This window comes from Phlebotomus argentipes, unplaced genomic scaffold (genome assembly GCF_947086385.1).
Source record: "Phlebotomus argentipes unplaced genomic scaffold, Phlebotomus argentipes genome assembly contig_2, whole genome shotgun sequence".
Lineage (NCBI taxonomy): Eukaryota > Metazoa > Arthropoda > Insecta > Diptera > Psychodidae > Phlebotomus > Phlebotomus argentipes.
The window spans coordinates 4,822,869-4,835,401 of NW_026776162.1; the positions used below are offsets into that span (position 1 = coordinate 4,822,869).

Sequence of the window (12,533 nt, forward strand, 5' to 3'; positions counted from 1 at the left end):
TTCGTCGAGTTTGCGAAATCGCCGCGAGGTAGGCAAAACGAGAGGAAGTGACCAGGCGTCTCCATCGGCAGCGAGTGAAGAACAGTAAAAAGCTCAATTTGTAAGTCTTTATTTACTAAAATTATCTTTTTATTTCATAGAATTGTTTTGTCACTGAGTTATGACCAAATTCTTCCCAGTATTGCAAATCAAGAGTATTGCGCACACAGAACTTAGCGTAGAAGAGACTTATTTGACTGGCTACGAGACATCTAACAGTTAAACTTCTTGTACCACCTGCCGCACTATCTGATTCTGATGCAGGGCTCACAGGTGCCTGGCTGGACGTAAGCTGGATGGCAATCGGGACACTTGGGGTTCTCCCCGTACCACGGCTTGTCGCTCTTTGTGGGAATCACGAGTTGGAAGGAGTTCTTCGCCTCCTTCTGCTCAAATCCGCGCACATCCTTCTCAAGTGGAAACTCAAAGTCGGGAATGAGGAGGGATTTCTTCAGCTCATTGTAGTCATTAGTGGGCTCCCGGGCCTTCGGCTTCTCCGTGGAAGAAGCGCGATTGGGAGGAGAAAAGGCACGAGCTGTGGAACTTCGATTTGGCGTCGGAGAAGCGCTTTTGCCAGCAAAGGCGCGACTCAGGAAAGGATTGTGGGCGTATTCCTTCGGCACTGAAGCCTGAGTGCTTGGCTCCTTCTTCGTGGCAGACACTGTGGAGTCATTGATGGGCTTCGGTGGCTCCAGGACGAAGGCAGGCACTGCCCACTTCCATTCGTAGTATATCGGAGGACCTTCAGTGGTGGCGTCATCGTGCTGTCTGTGATCTATCCGTGGCGGCAGGAGATCTCGAGCGGGCTGAGGAAACGTGGGATTGGGTCTGTTGTTGAGCTGCTGAGTGCCAACAGTTGTGGGCTTCGCTGTCAGAAGAGAATTGGCAATGAATGGATTCTGTGAGAGAATCCTCGGAGTTGGAGACACTGGTGGCTCTGTTCGCGGGACATTCCTCGTCTTCGACACCTTCTCGTTGACAGGATCCTTCACACCGGACGCAGTGAAAGGCTTCCCTGTACTCTGAATCTGTGGCGTATTGAGCAGAGGCGGCAGCCCGGTTGTTGTCTGTGCCGCTTGAACTGTCTGCGGTCGGACATTGCGATTGTAGTCTGGCAGAAGAAAAGGTGGCTCATAAAGCAATGAGGGCTTCTTCACCGAAGCATTCTTCACGGGAGGTGCTGTTGGCACTGGCTTAGACGGCACAGCAAAGCCCGTTGGCGACGGCAAGACAATGATCTCAGCCTTTCCGTCATCAGCCGTTGCAGCCACTTCATCCACCCGCCGATTGCCCGGCACGAATTCCTCATTTTTCACATCTCGCCGGACAGAAGCTGTTGCGTCAGCGCCACTTTTCGTGCTCCAGTGAATCGGCAAGAAGAGCTGAGGTCCTTGATAATTTGAATGGGCCGTCTCAAGAGATCCCTCGCTCTCGATTGTCTTGCCAGAGGCCTTCGCATCGCCGCTCCTGCCCAAAATCGTATTCTGGACCGCTGGCGTTGTCTGCAAGAAGAAAATTAGCATATACGGTAAGTTAGCTTGGGATTTTCTGAGAGTAAAAGTTCGTGTGCATTGATCGCGTTCAATTATGAGAAATTGCGCAACTCGAAAAAGTGTGCATGCGAATTAATTTATACATAAATTCAAATTGAATTTAGCAGAGAATTAGCAACGATTTTGCAAGTGGTTGCACTCAATTGCGCACTCAATGGTCTATGGTAGTGAGAGATGGAGTCGTGCTGTTACCTTGAAGTGCTTCCTGAAGGATTCCCCTGAGTAGTCTGGCGAATACGGACGATCGAGGAGATCTGGTCGCGGAGTTCTCAGCTCGTGCTCCTCCTCACCCACGAAGGGCTTGTCGCGCTGACCTGCAATAAATCAGCTGGTGGTGATTTTCCGCAATCTCGAACACGTGCAGAAAGGCACTAATTACCGATCAGCAAGTTGGCCGCGTAGTTGCTCTCGGCGCGCGAGCAGTTCACCATGTACCAGTGATCGCAGATCAACATCCGCTGCTGGAAGAGTGTTGTGTTGGGACAGGCGTAGCTGAACTGGCGACCTAGACCGTCACACATGTGGTATATTTCGCAGCCGGTCTCGATGTCCGCATAATAGCCAGCCGGTCGCCCACGGCATGAGAAATCTGTCCGCGGAATCACCCTGTGAGCGCCCACGGGCCCCTGATTCTGCAATGAGCAACAATGCCAATTAGCGCGCGGGCCAAATAGGCGCATGCAATTGTGCTTTTTTTCTCTCCAAATTTGAATGACTATTTGAAAAGCGCACACTCTCTCAAATACATATAATTCTACTATACGTCGCGCCCACAGCCACCGACTGTCCCCATTCTCAAGCGTGGCTGCACTGGGGCAAGTGATTCCGTGCAATCATGGAGGCACGACGACTCCCGTGAGCATCGTGAAGACCAAATTGGCAAATTCTCATCACCGGCCGCACGATTGATTGATACAAGACAACTGACTCGTTAATTTTCTCCCCGAAGAGTGCAATATTGCACAATTCCGCAAACACTCTTGTAGAGAGATTTGCACACTCAATTGCAAGTTCATATTTATGGTGTGATTTCAACACGGCGTCATGAGAGATTCATCAATGTCTTGTCACGAGAACATCAGCCGATTGCGCACAGAATCCCAAGTTCAAGTATTCAAATCAAATTCAATATATACTCATCTTCTGGGTGCTAAATCGATGCTAAATACCGATAATACGGCAATTTCATAATGATTAAAAATCATTTAAATGCGCTTAATTGGTTTTGGCGTCGGCTGATGTTATTTCTCAAGTTATTACCTTGTTCTGATAGATTGAAATTCAATAATCTCATGAAAAATTTACAATCCAAACCGTTTTGCAATCAATTTTTAAAATTCGAAAGATGCGAGAGATAATGAATTGATGTAAAACATTTAATGAACAAACTTGAAGATTTGTTAGAAAGTATAAGAAAGCTTCGTATTCACCCTTGATATGTATAAAACGAAAATAATAATTAAGTGAATTCAGAGTTTACAAACCTTCAATTTTAAAACAATTCTATTCAAATTTTCACAACAACTGTATTAATAATTTTATTGCCAATGCCAATTCAATTTTTCACCTGTCTACATTTGAATATTCAATAAATTGAATATTTTTGATAAATTTTGCATAAAATGCTCTATGATTTCAATTCGCCTGACTTGAAAATCTATATATTATCTTCATCGACAAATGACGACGCCATAAAATCAAATGCTCTCCCAATAAATAACATAATTTGCACAAAATGCGAGAATTTGCTGGAAATTCACACATCTCGGAACTCCGTGGAAATATTCCATGCCTCTTTGTCATTTCTCACGTGATGTCTAATATGTACATTTTAATGGTTTTGCGGAGGATGTGATCGCGTTGTGATGAGCTGGAGACACTAAGCTCGCAACCACCAAAATGTATTTATCTCATGCGACTGAGAAGTGGGATTGTTATAAATTCAGATATACTAAGTGATCAATTAAATCAGACTTAATCCTTCGCCGATGGGCCGTTTTGTTGATCATCGCGATCGCGAGTAGGAGTCGCGATCGCGATCTGCGGTGAGAGAATTCGAGGGCGTATGATCAGTCACGTTCTGCAATGCGAGGCAGTGCCTCTTTTTGGCTGTGTACAGACATCGCATTTCTTTGACAACACTTTTTCTCACACTGATTCTCCTCCCCACCGCAACTCGCCAGTTTTTTCACGATGCAATTTACGGTTATGACTTTCGATCTTGACAAGGAATATTGTACATTTACTCCGCCTATGAACTCAAGCCATGTGGCTGCGGCGAGAAAAAGTGTGATCCCATTTTTGGGCTGATCAAGGTGATCCTCAAATTGGTCAGAAGATACGCAATCTCCTCCCCAGAGATTTGCCTAATGATCATTTTGTCTATACCAAACGTGATCTCATCACATGACGATCGGGAAAAAAAGACGATCATGCAGGGGGAGATTCAAGAAGCTTTCACATGGACAGTCTGATTGTTACAAGAGATGTTGCGACATGTTGCGTGGCTAAAAAGTTATTATTATTTTGACATTGAGATGATCTTTCTCGATGGTGATCTTTGGGCAGAGACACTTCACCCAGGCAACATGTTGTTCCTCTTCTGATGGCTAAATAAGCTGCGCGGTGGAGTACAAATGGGATAAAAAAGACAATTACCATGTGGAATTTGAGAAGGAAAAAATCGCAATTCTTTTGCATTGTCAAGATGGGCAAAAAGTGCGTCAAAGGTGATGCTGATTGATAGTCTGACTCTCAGTGGTGATCTTCAAATACATGATCGAGGCAGAGGAAAAAGAGGATTCACCAGTTGGGTCCCATAACATTAATAATGTAGCGATTATGTGCCTACGCGGATGTGATATAATGAGCAGGTAAATGATCTCTACAAATAACAATTTGTTGGCAATTGCGTACAGCAACAGTATCTATCTATCTCTTGTTGCAATACTGTCGGCGTGCGCTTTTCATATTGTTCCCTGTGAGATGTGTCTGTCACTCACAAAATGTAAATAGACGCTCTTTATCGCTTGATGAGTTTTTCATTTACCATTTCACAAGGCGCTCATCGCAAAGAGAGTGAGAGTCACTAGAGTTGTACCATGTGAAGAGGGTGTTTATATTGACTTATTTGGCAATTTACATGAATATGTTTTCCTTGATCGAATTCTAGCGATCTACACGTAACACATGTTGGGAGATGATCTTCGCAGTGTATGAATCTCAACATGATCACGACAAAATTACAATATAATGCATAGCAAGAAAATTCCACACATGCGATGTCGTAATGCAGACGAGTGAGTCAATTGGCGATACATTTTATGAAATTCTTTCCATGTACAACAAAGGTCAATTTATTCCAACCACCATCTCTGCCGTGTGCTTTTATTTTCCAATAAATTTTTCGCCTTCTCCCATACGGCGTCATTTGAATAAAATGCAGATTCGAGGTGCTGCAGAAAATTTCACGATGTTGTGGGAATGTGGATCAAGTTCAATAGCTTCTCGTTGAAAGTTGATGAAAAACACACCTTCTTTTTTGTGCTTTCTAGGTTAACGATCATCATCTTTTATACCAGCCGCCAATTGGTTTTCGATGGGACTTTTACTTTCATTGCAGATGAACACACTGTATCGAAACGAGTTTCTCCTGGGCCCATGACAGTCTCGATGGCTTGTAAATTGCCCCAAAGAGGCAATTTGCATAATTAAGGCGCCACACAGTTTGATATTGAGGCGGAAGACATGTCTTCTTCTGCCTCATTCATGGCAAATATGCGGCAAAAATGCTAGAAATTATTTCACGACAGTCAAGGTTTCTCGGTCGTCTGTGAATTTCCTCACCCACAGAGACATAGATTATCACCCAAAAATCTGATACAGCATTCCCGTTTACGCTGCATGATTAATTCATAAAGTATGTGTGCGAAAGATTCATAAGAATAATCATTTGTCCCGCAGAATTTCTTGAAGGTCTCTGAAATTTGCTTAAAATTTCAAGCTTTCGAAGAAGCTTCAAGTGGTGCGGAACAGCTCAGTAAATCGCATAAGAAGTGGGCTGGAAGTTATGGAAATGAAATCAGCTTTTCAATTCAAATGACACTCAGCACCCGATTTGAATATACCAATACAAGCTCTTGTACTAAAGCAGCAACTGCAAAACACGATGCTTTTCCATTGGAGATTTTCGGGGCGGGCGAATGAATTTCTACCGCTGAGGTGTTAAGGTGAAGGAGTTGATAGACTCATAAAAAACCGAAGCTAACAGATGGTCTCTTGAATACAGTAGAAAATGCAAATGAACCAAATGGGAAAATTTATGTCATGATTTATGCTGAGGCGACTCTCTATCCAGTTTGTTTGGTAGGAGAATTCATTCAAAGTGCAGACGGACCAGAAGGTCATTCTGGGATTCTAGAAAGGTAAACAAGATCGCTGGCTAATTAGTTAGAGATATCATGTGAGAACAAAAGATCAGGAAGACTCAAATTTGATCAAATTCCATCTAAAACTCGATGGCAATGATCCTGATCTTTCCCAGGCAAACGCCAGGCAAAGTGAAGGTGATCATCTCGCGAAAAAAAATTGACTGGAATAAATTAATATAAAGCACGCGATCCAATTGATAATGACCCACGGATCGGCATTCTTCACTCCTCATCAGTCAAATTCATTGATGGTATAACATCTGACGAAAGTGTAAGTCTTTTTTTCTCCGCCACTCGTGCACATGTACATTACATAAATTGAGCAATAATTGCCCGAAGAGTGTGTGGTGAAGGAAAAAAATTCAATTCTCTCTGTTTTTTCTTCTGTTCACGTGGTTTACTGTTTTGAGCGTCAAGTAGATTGTTAATGAGCTCTTATAGACACCATTGTTGGGTGTCGTGAGTTTTCTATGCAGAATTCTCCAGCATGCGAGGGTGGCAGCAATTCATTGTAACACTTTCAGTGTCTGGCCTCATTGTTATTTTGTATTTCTTTTCTTCGCCAATTTATCCCATAACGCGCGATTTTCGACCATACGAAACTAGTTCGCGATTACTTTACTCCGCCAGGCGCACATTCAAAAAGTTCAACAGCCTCCACCCGCGCTAAGTGCTTTATTAATTGAATTGATTTGCCGTCCATAGTTTAATGTTATTTGATGGTGTTTTTTTTCCTCTGTGCGACTAAACACTCTATGTCGACTTCACGCTCTGGTCGGACCGTATAATATACATCGCACTCTACAATTTCATTTTACGATCGTGTTCAGGCTAAACTGTCCAATTTTTTTTATGGTTCCGCCGGGAAGAATTGGCACGAGACGCGCGGTGTGTCTTGCAGAAAAATGGAGAAGAAAGAGCACCCAGAAGGCAATGTCCAATTTCACTTTCTTCCTCAAAAAACCGCGAAGAAGTGTGTCTCAGCGACACGCGAAGAACAGTGATGCAGGCAAGAAAGTGAGTGTGAGAAAAATTTAGTCAGATTTAGCGTGATAATTCAATGGAGTTTGTCTGATGAAACTGGACACGATGGCGTCACCACACTGCCCACTTCCAACTTAATTATTTACGATTATTTGCACGTTTGCTTTCTCGAGTGGAAGCACTTTGGAGATCACACGCATCATCGGATTATATCAATTGAAACATTTTGCATAAAACTCAACGATGTTGCGTTGATATCGCACAAAAATGCACCATTTAGGAGACTCTGAGGAAATTTACCACCTCTTCTCTTAGTGGGTCAATGGAGTAATTTAGTGCTTGCCAAATGGTGTGAGGAGTGGACTCTCTCATGTGACTTTTTACCCACAGTCAAAAACAAGAAAAAGCTTCTCATCACATGATCTTTGCTGTATATCTCCAGAATGTCACTGGTTTTCCACCCAGTCGCCACTTTATGTAATATCAACAGCATTGGAGCATCCCAGGCAAGAATCGTCGTCACTCAGCGCCATTCAATTAAAATGAAACATTTTAGCAAAACTTGTTTGCACACATAAAATCAACATAAATGAACATTTTGCCGTGTCACTTCGCATGAAACACAAACATAGTGCATGATGGAAAATCTCTCTCGCCAATATAGATCGGAATTGGCCGAAGAGCGAGTGAGATGACATGACATTAAGTATTTCCATAAAGAGGAAAATATTGAATTTTTTTCTGACCGCATAAATTTGTCAGAAATGGCAAAACTCGCTCTATTTATTCACACAAACCACGTTATGCTCTAATCCGTCCACTAAAAGCTCACTGATGGACAGACCAAAGACTGTTCAATTTAATCCCAAAACTCGCTGGGGGGTTTCTTTGACATTTTCACTGTACAAAATTTCGAGGAAAAATCCCATGTCCAAAAACCAAACAAAATATGATTGCTCACAAGACGTAGAAAAAGTTCACAACTGCAAAATATCACATGCAAGCTGGTAAAATGCTTATTTACGCAGCACCGAGCAAAAGAGTGTGATTAAGAAATCAAATTATTGATCACAAAAGTTTGAAACTCTCAAAGTCAATTTACCGATGAGAGTTCAAGTGTGAGAATCACAAGAGATTTGCCAATATTTCCCAATGCTTTTTGCCTGTGATGACTCTTTAACAACAATTTTAATTAATCATAAGTGATAAAATAACTCTCCACTCTCGTCATGAGTGGCGGGAAAATATTCCCGGCCGGGAGAGTGTTGTTTAAGAGTCAAAATTTATTGCTTGTTTATCGTTTCGCCGCAAGAGAATCATGTGCGATTTCCAGAATAAAATTCCTCAAGAGTCACTTTCACCACCAATTGAGGTATATAACGAAATTTCAGGCACAATCGATTGGCATTTGAGTGTACAAAATCACTATCTGCCGCGAGAAGAGTGTTTGATGGCAAAGGACGCTGCGAACAAGGTCACACAATTGCGCTTTTTAATCATCATTCCAATCGTGTGGGTGTTCGCCACAGGCATTTACATAAAATATTCCCATACACACCATTTTCCCCCCAAAAATTCAATTTTCCATTTGCCACAACGCATGCTGAAGTCATGAATTTATCAGACACTCCAGAAATCCCCGCCAATTGACGCTGCTGGCGGATTCTGATTTCGTGCTTTTCTTCAGCCAACGCGATTATGTGTATAATTGCTGCAATACCATCGCTATTAATGATCATGCCATTAATTTTCAATTTGTATCCTCACGCAGGTGGTAAATCACTCGGTCCATCCATATAAGGTCACGTGGATTCTTCACGCGAATCTTGACCAGAACTTGGGCAATTTTTGGGAAGACAGTCATTATAGACATCTTCGTTTTCATCACACCTGTGAAAACATGTTTGATGATTCACAGAATTTCGAGTGAGTTCCTTAGACAACGACGTTACATCAAAAGACACCCAAATATGGTAAATCCTTTGTTATGTTTTGCTTTGCAAGAAGGTAAAAGTCTTCCATGTCTTGTCTTGTGGATTTTGCCGATTTTATTGCCGTGATGAGCAATAAAATTGACCGAAATTGTAACACACCCAATTATATCGTAAATTTTACAGTCTTCTGATTTAAATTTTAAATTACAACACAGTTTGTCTTGAATAACGAATTATAGTTGCTTTTAAGCATCAAATGATATAAAAAAAATTTTATGTAATTATTTGCGTTGAAATTCCAAGAAATTCTAGATGCCACAAGTCGCAGTGGCACAAAGTCGTGTAAATCATTATCCCTGCTTGGTGAGCTTGAAATGTCCAGAATCTCATAATTTAATTGTCTCCCTATCTATGTCAGAATAAACGTTGATAAATTACAATACAATTGAACAATAAATTTGTGCATTGGCGAAGGAAGTAGAAATATCGTTTGCGTTATTGATTCCACCGCATTAACTGCTGTTGTCGATGTCAAGATCATTCTCGTAAATTATTTCTGCATTATGGAGGAAAAAAACTGCCATGAGATTCTGAGCATCTTTTGCCTCCACGGTGAAGAAATTGTGCAAAAGTTTCTGACCTTTGTCAAAGGAGGACAGACGGTGCGAGGAGGAAAAAAAACGGCTAATGAGGCAAATTACAGTATTTCTATTCACTTTCGCTAGTGGCCAAAGAGCACGGGTGTTAGAATTCAGCTGAGTATGGATAATTCAATTCAAGCGTGATTTTATAATCAGACACATTTGTTCGATGTCGGTGGAGAAATTTGTACAGAGAGAGAAATATCGTGCATATCGAATGCGATAATAAATTAAATAATACCAATAAAGCACTCTGGAGGTGAAGTAATTGCGGGATACTTACAATTGGTGTGCCTTTGAAAGTCTGTCCAAATATTGTTGCGGGGAAAACACACAGAAAGGCAGCAATGGCCAGGAAATTGATTAGCTTCATTTTTAGCACGACACTTCACAGTCCCCAGAGATTAATATTACCCACGAGTATCACTTTCAGAGGAAGTTCTTCCACTCAAGTTTCTCCGCTCTCTTAATGACTCAACACACAAATGAGCTTAAGCACAAATCATTTTTACGTCCCAGCGCCAAAATGCATGGCGCGATGTAACCTGGAAGAGAGGTGAGATGAGATGAAAAAGAGGTAATATATCATCATGGAATAATTTGATCAGTCTTGTTAGTTCTCTTTTTTTGTGGGTGGCTCTGCCATGGGGTCAAAACTTATGATCGGGACGGTGTGATGGAAAATGTCAAAATTTCTGTTGCTAATTAAATAATCATGGGTTATGGGGAGGTAATTTCAGAGTGGAGAATTGCAAGATGTGAAGAAACGAGGATGCTTCCAAAACCATCAATTTAAGCATGAGGTATTCGCGCCGAATTGACTGCTCAATTCTCACACTTGCTAATTTTATTGAGTTTTGCTGACTGTGAATTTTTTGTCGGCTCTTCCAAGCAAATAATCCCGGAACTGATATTTCCCTGCTAAAATTCTTAATAATTTCACACAAGAGAAGACACCCAAACACACGTGCGCCGCCAATTGAACTCTTGCGATTAAGGAATGATCACACTTTAGAGCGAGAGACGCGATCGCGAGTGATCACAGCAAAGCACCAGCGTGCACTGATCGTCTTCGAGTGGCCACACACTCTTGTGAGGCGCGCTGTGTATGAATCGGAAAGCTCTAAAAGTGCAGACAGCCAGTCGAGGTGGAAAAGCCACGAACAGAAAAGGTGCTGCTGGCGCGTTGGTGGGAAAGTCTTCTCACGTCTGCCGCCGCGATCACAAATTGTCACTAAATTGCATTGATGATCAACTAATATGCAGCACCATCAAACGTGCTGGGATGCGCCATACAGGAAAGGTGGCATGGCTCAGCGGAATTCTGTGCTGATCATCGCCTCGAGATTAAGTGAATGTGGCGAAGACGGAGGCGGAGGCTTAAGCAAGGCGGAAGACGAGGCAGAGGATTATGCTGTGTCTTTGATTGTTTTTGGCGCGGATTGTGCGGCAAATGAGAAACATGTATGAAAGATCACGTGAAAGAATGCTTCGTACAGGGCTCACTGTTCCATGCTCATTCCATGCGGCGCTAGATTTGAGGACATGCGAGCCATTCCAATGTGTGATCGCCGTGCAAATACTGCGGGAAGGCCTACATGGACAGTCGTCGCATCATGCTGAAAATGTCAGCCGGCTCAATTCCTCGCGGCTCATCAGAAATGGGTATAGCATCGCCGATGATATTTCACTTGGATGCACAGTGTGCTGAGGAGTTACGAAAATCAATAGATCGCGATCGGGTAGAAATTTAGAGATGACTCCCGCTGAAAATTTTAGCGACTTACCAAGTCAAAGATCCTCGTGTTTACCATCTCTTCTTACATGATTAATGGACAGAAGATATTTCGCCACACGGCGACTCAACACATCATCAATTCTGACTGCACGCCAAGCGATTCTGTATCAGTCGCATTTGTGGATTTTGCAAAGCATTGCCCTCCCCACGCGAATGCAGCGGAGCAATAGAGCTTTGATGGATGATAGTATCTGACTCAGACAATAAAATTGTTCAACATTTGTTGCCAACATGGAGCTTGACAAAAGTTGCATGATGTCAGACTTCAATGTACCTTTGCATAATTAATTGTGAGTTTTGGTGTTCTAACTCGCAAATCTGCAGGCAAAAATGAAAGGGGACATTTCTGTGCCAGTAGTTAATAGGTGGAAAATTGTATTGAACAAAAATGACACATAAAAGGCCTGTTTTATTTATTATTTCTCTGATAATGTTGGCAAACGACCATAATAGAGATATATTTTGCTTATAATTCATATTGAGTTTGTAAATGTACAAAATTCACAAAGATTCGTTATATCCCGAAGAACACTTCATGGCACTGGAGATGATGTATTAATATCGTTGTGTACAATGGGTAATAAAACATCCTCAATGAATAAAGACTGAAGCCAAGACTGAAGCTGTGGTTAATAAAACTTTACGCTCAAAATGTATTAATTGTATGGAAGATAAGTACAGACTAGTCAATCTTAATGATGATTGTATAAGAAAAACAAATGAGTCATGTATTATAATAATATTGACTAATTTTGGACTGCAGCTTTACAAATCTGTTATTTATTGTATACATCGACTAGAAAAAACAACTCTCATCGCTTCTTTTCCTGTGAAAAATTGTTAAATTTCTACTGATTGCAAGAAACCCAGTGAAAGTTCCCTTCGCAGAGCGTCTCTTTAAATGCTTTAAACGAAGAAACTTACAAATGAGAATCAATTAAATTGGATGTTTTTCACATTATAAATATGAATGGAAGCACAGCGATGGATTTTCGCGTGTAAATCGCCCAGCTGAAGGCATCTCGCCAAGAGATTTCAGAATTAATTCACTGCCATTGAGGATTTCGGATGGGAGGATCGCATTAAGTCCGCCCACTCTGCTTCAATACCAATTCTCCCGCATCTGCAACTGACCGCAATTGTGCGGATCGGCA

At 41.9% G+C, this 12,533-nt stretch overlaps 1 protein-coding gene across 2 annotated transcripts; it reads right to left on the minus strand.

The window, feature by feature from the left end:
- Nucleotides 1–93: 93 nt before the first annotated feature.
- Nucleotides 94–10,704, minus strand: LOC132263538 (uncharacterized). 2 transcript variants are annotated; one of them, XM_059763349.1, is made up of 5 exons: nucleotides 10,447–10,704; nucleotides 9,865–10,126; nucleotides 1,972–2,224; nucleotides 1,785–1,906; nucleotides 94–1,541 (listed from the first exon to the last, which is right to left on the minus strand). In XM_059763349.1, the coding sequence occupies exons 2-5, from the start codon at nucleotides 9,952–9,954 to the stop codon at nucleotides 285–287; spliced, it is 1,722 nt and encodes a 573-aa protein (XP_059619332.1). In that variant the 5' UTR covers nucleotides 9,955–10,126; nucleotides 10,447–10,704; the 3' UTR covers nucleotides 94–284. The 2 variants fall into 2 exon arrangements, with proteins under 2 accessions (XP_059619332.1, XP_059619324.1); XM_059763341.1 differs by having other exon boundaries at nucleotides 10,418–10,704.
- Between the last annotated feature and the right edge of the window lie 1,829 nt (nucleotides 10,705–12,533).

Excerpts from the sequence above, each read along its gene's own strand:
- LOC132263538 (XM_059763349.1), bottom strand. The coding sequence starts at position 9,954 with ATGAAGCTAATCAATTTCCTGGCCATTGCTGCCTTTCTGTGTGTTTTC. Across the intron at positions 2,225-9,864 it reads CTTTCAAAGGCACACCAATT|AATCAGGGGCCCGTGGGCGC; the intron begins GTAAGTATCCCG and ends TGCTCATTGCAG. Across the intron at positions 1,907-1,971 it reads CGCGGCCAACTTGCTGATCG|GTCAGCGCGACAAGCCCTTC; the intron begins GTAATTAGTGCC and ends GATTTATTGCAG.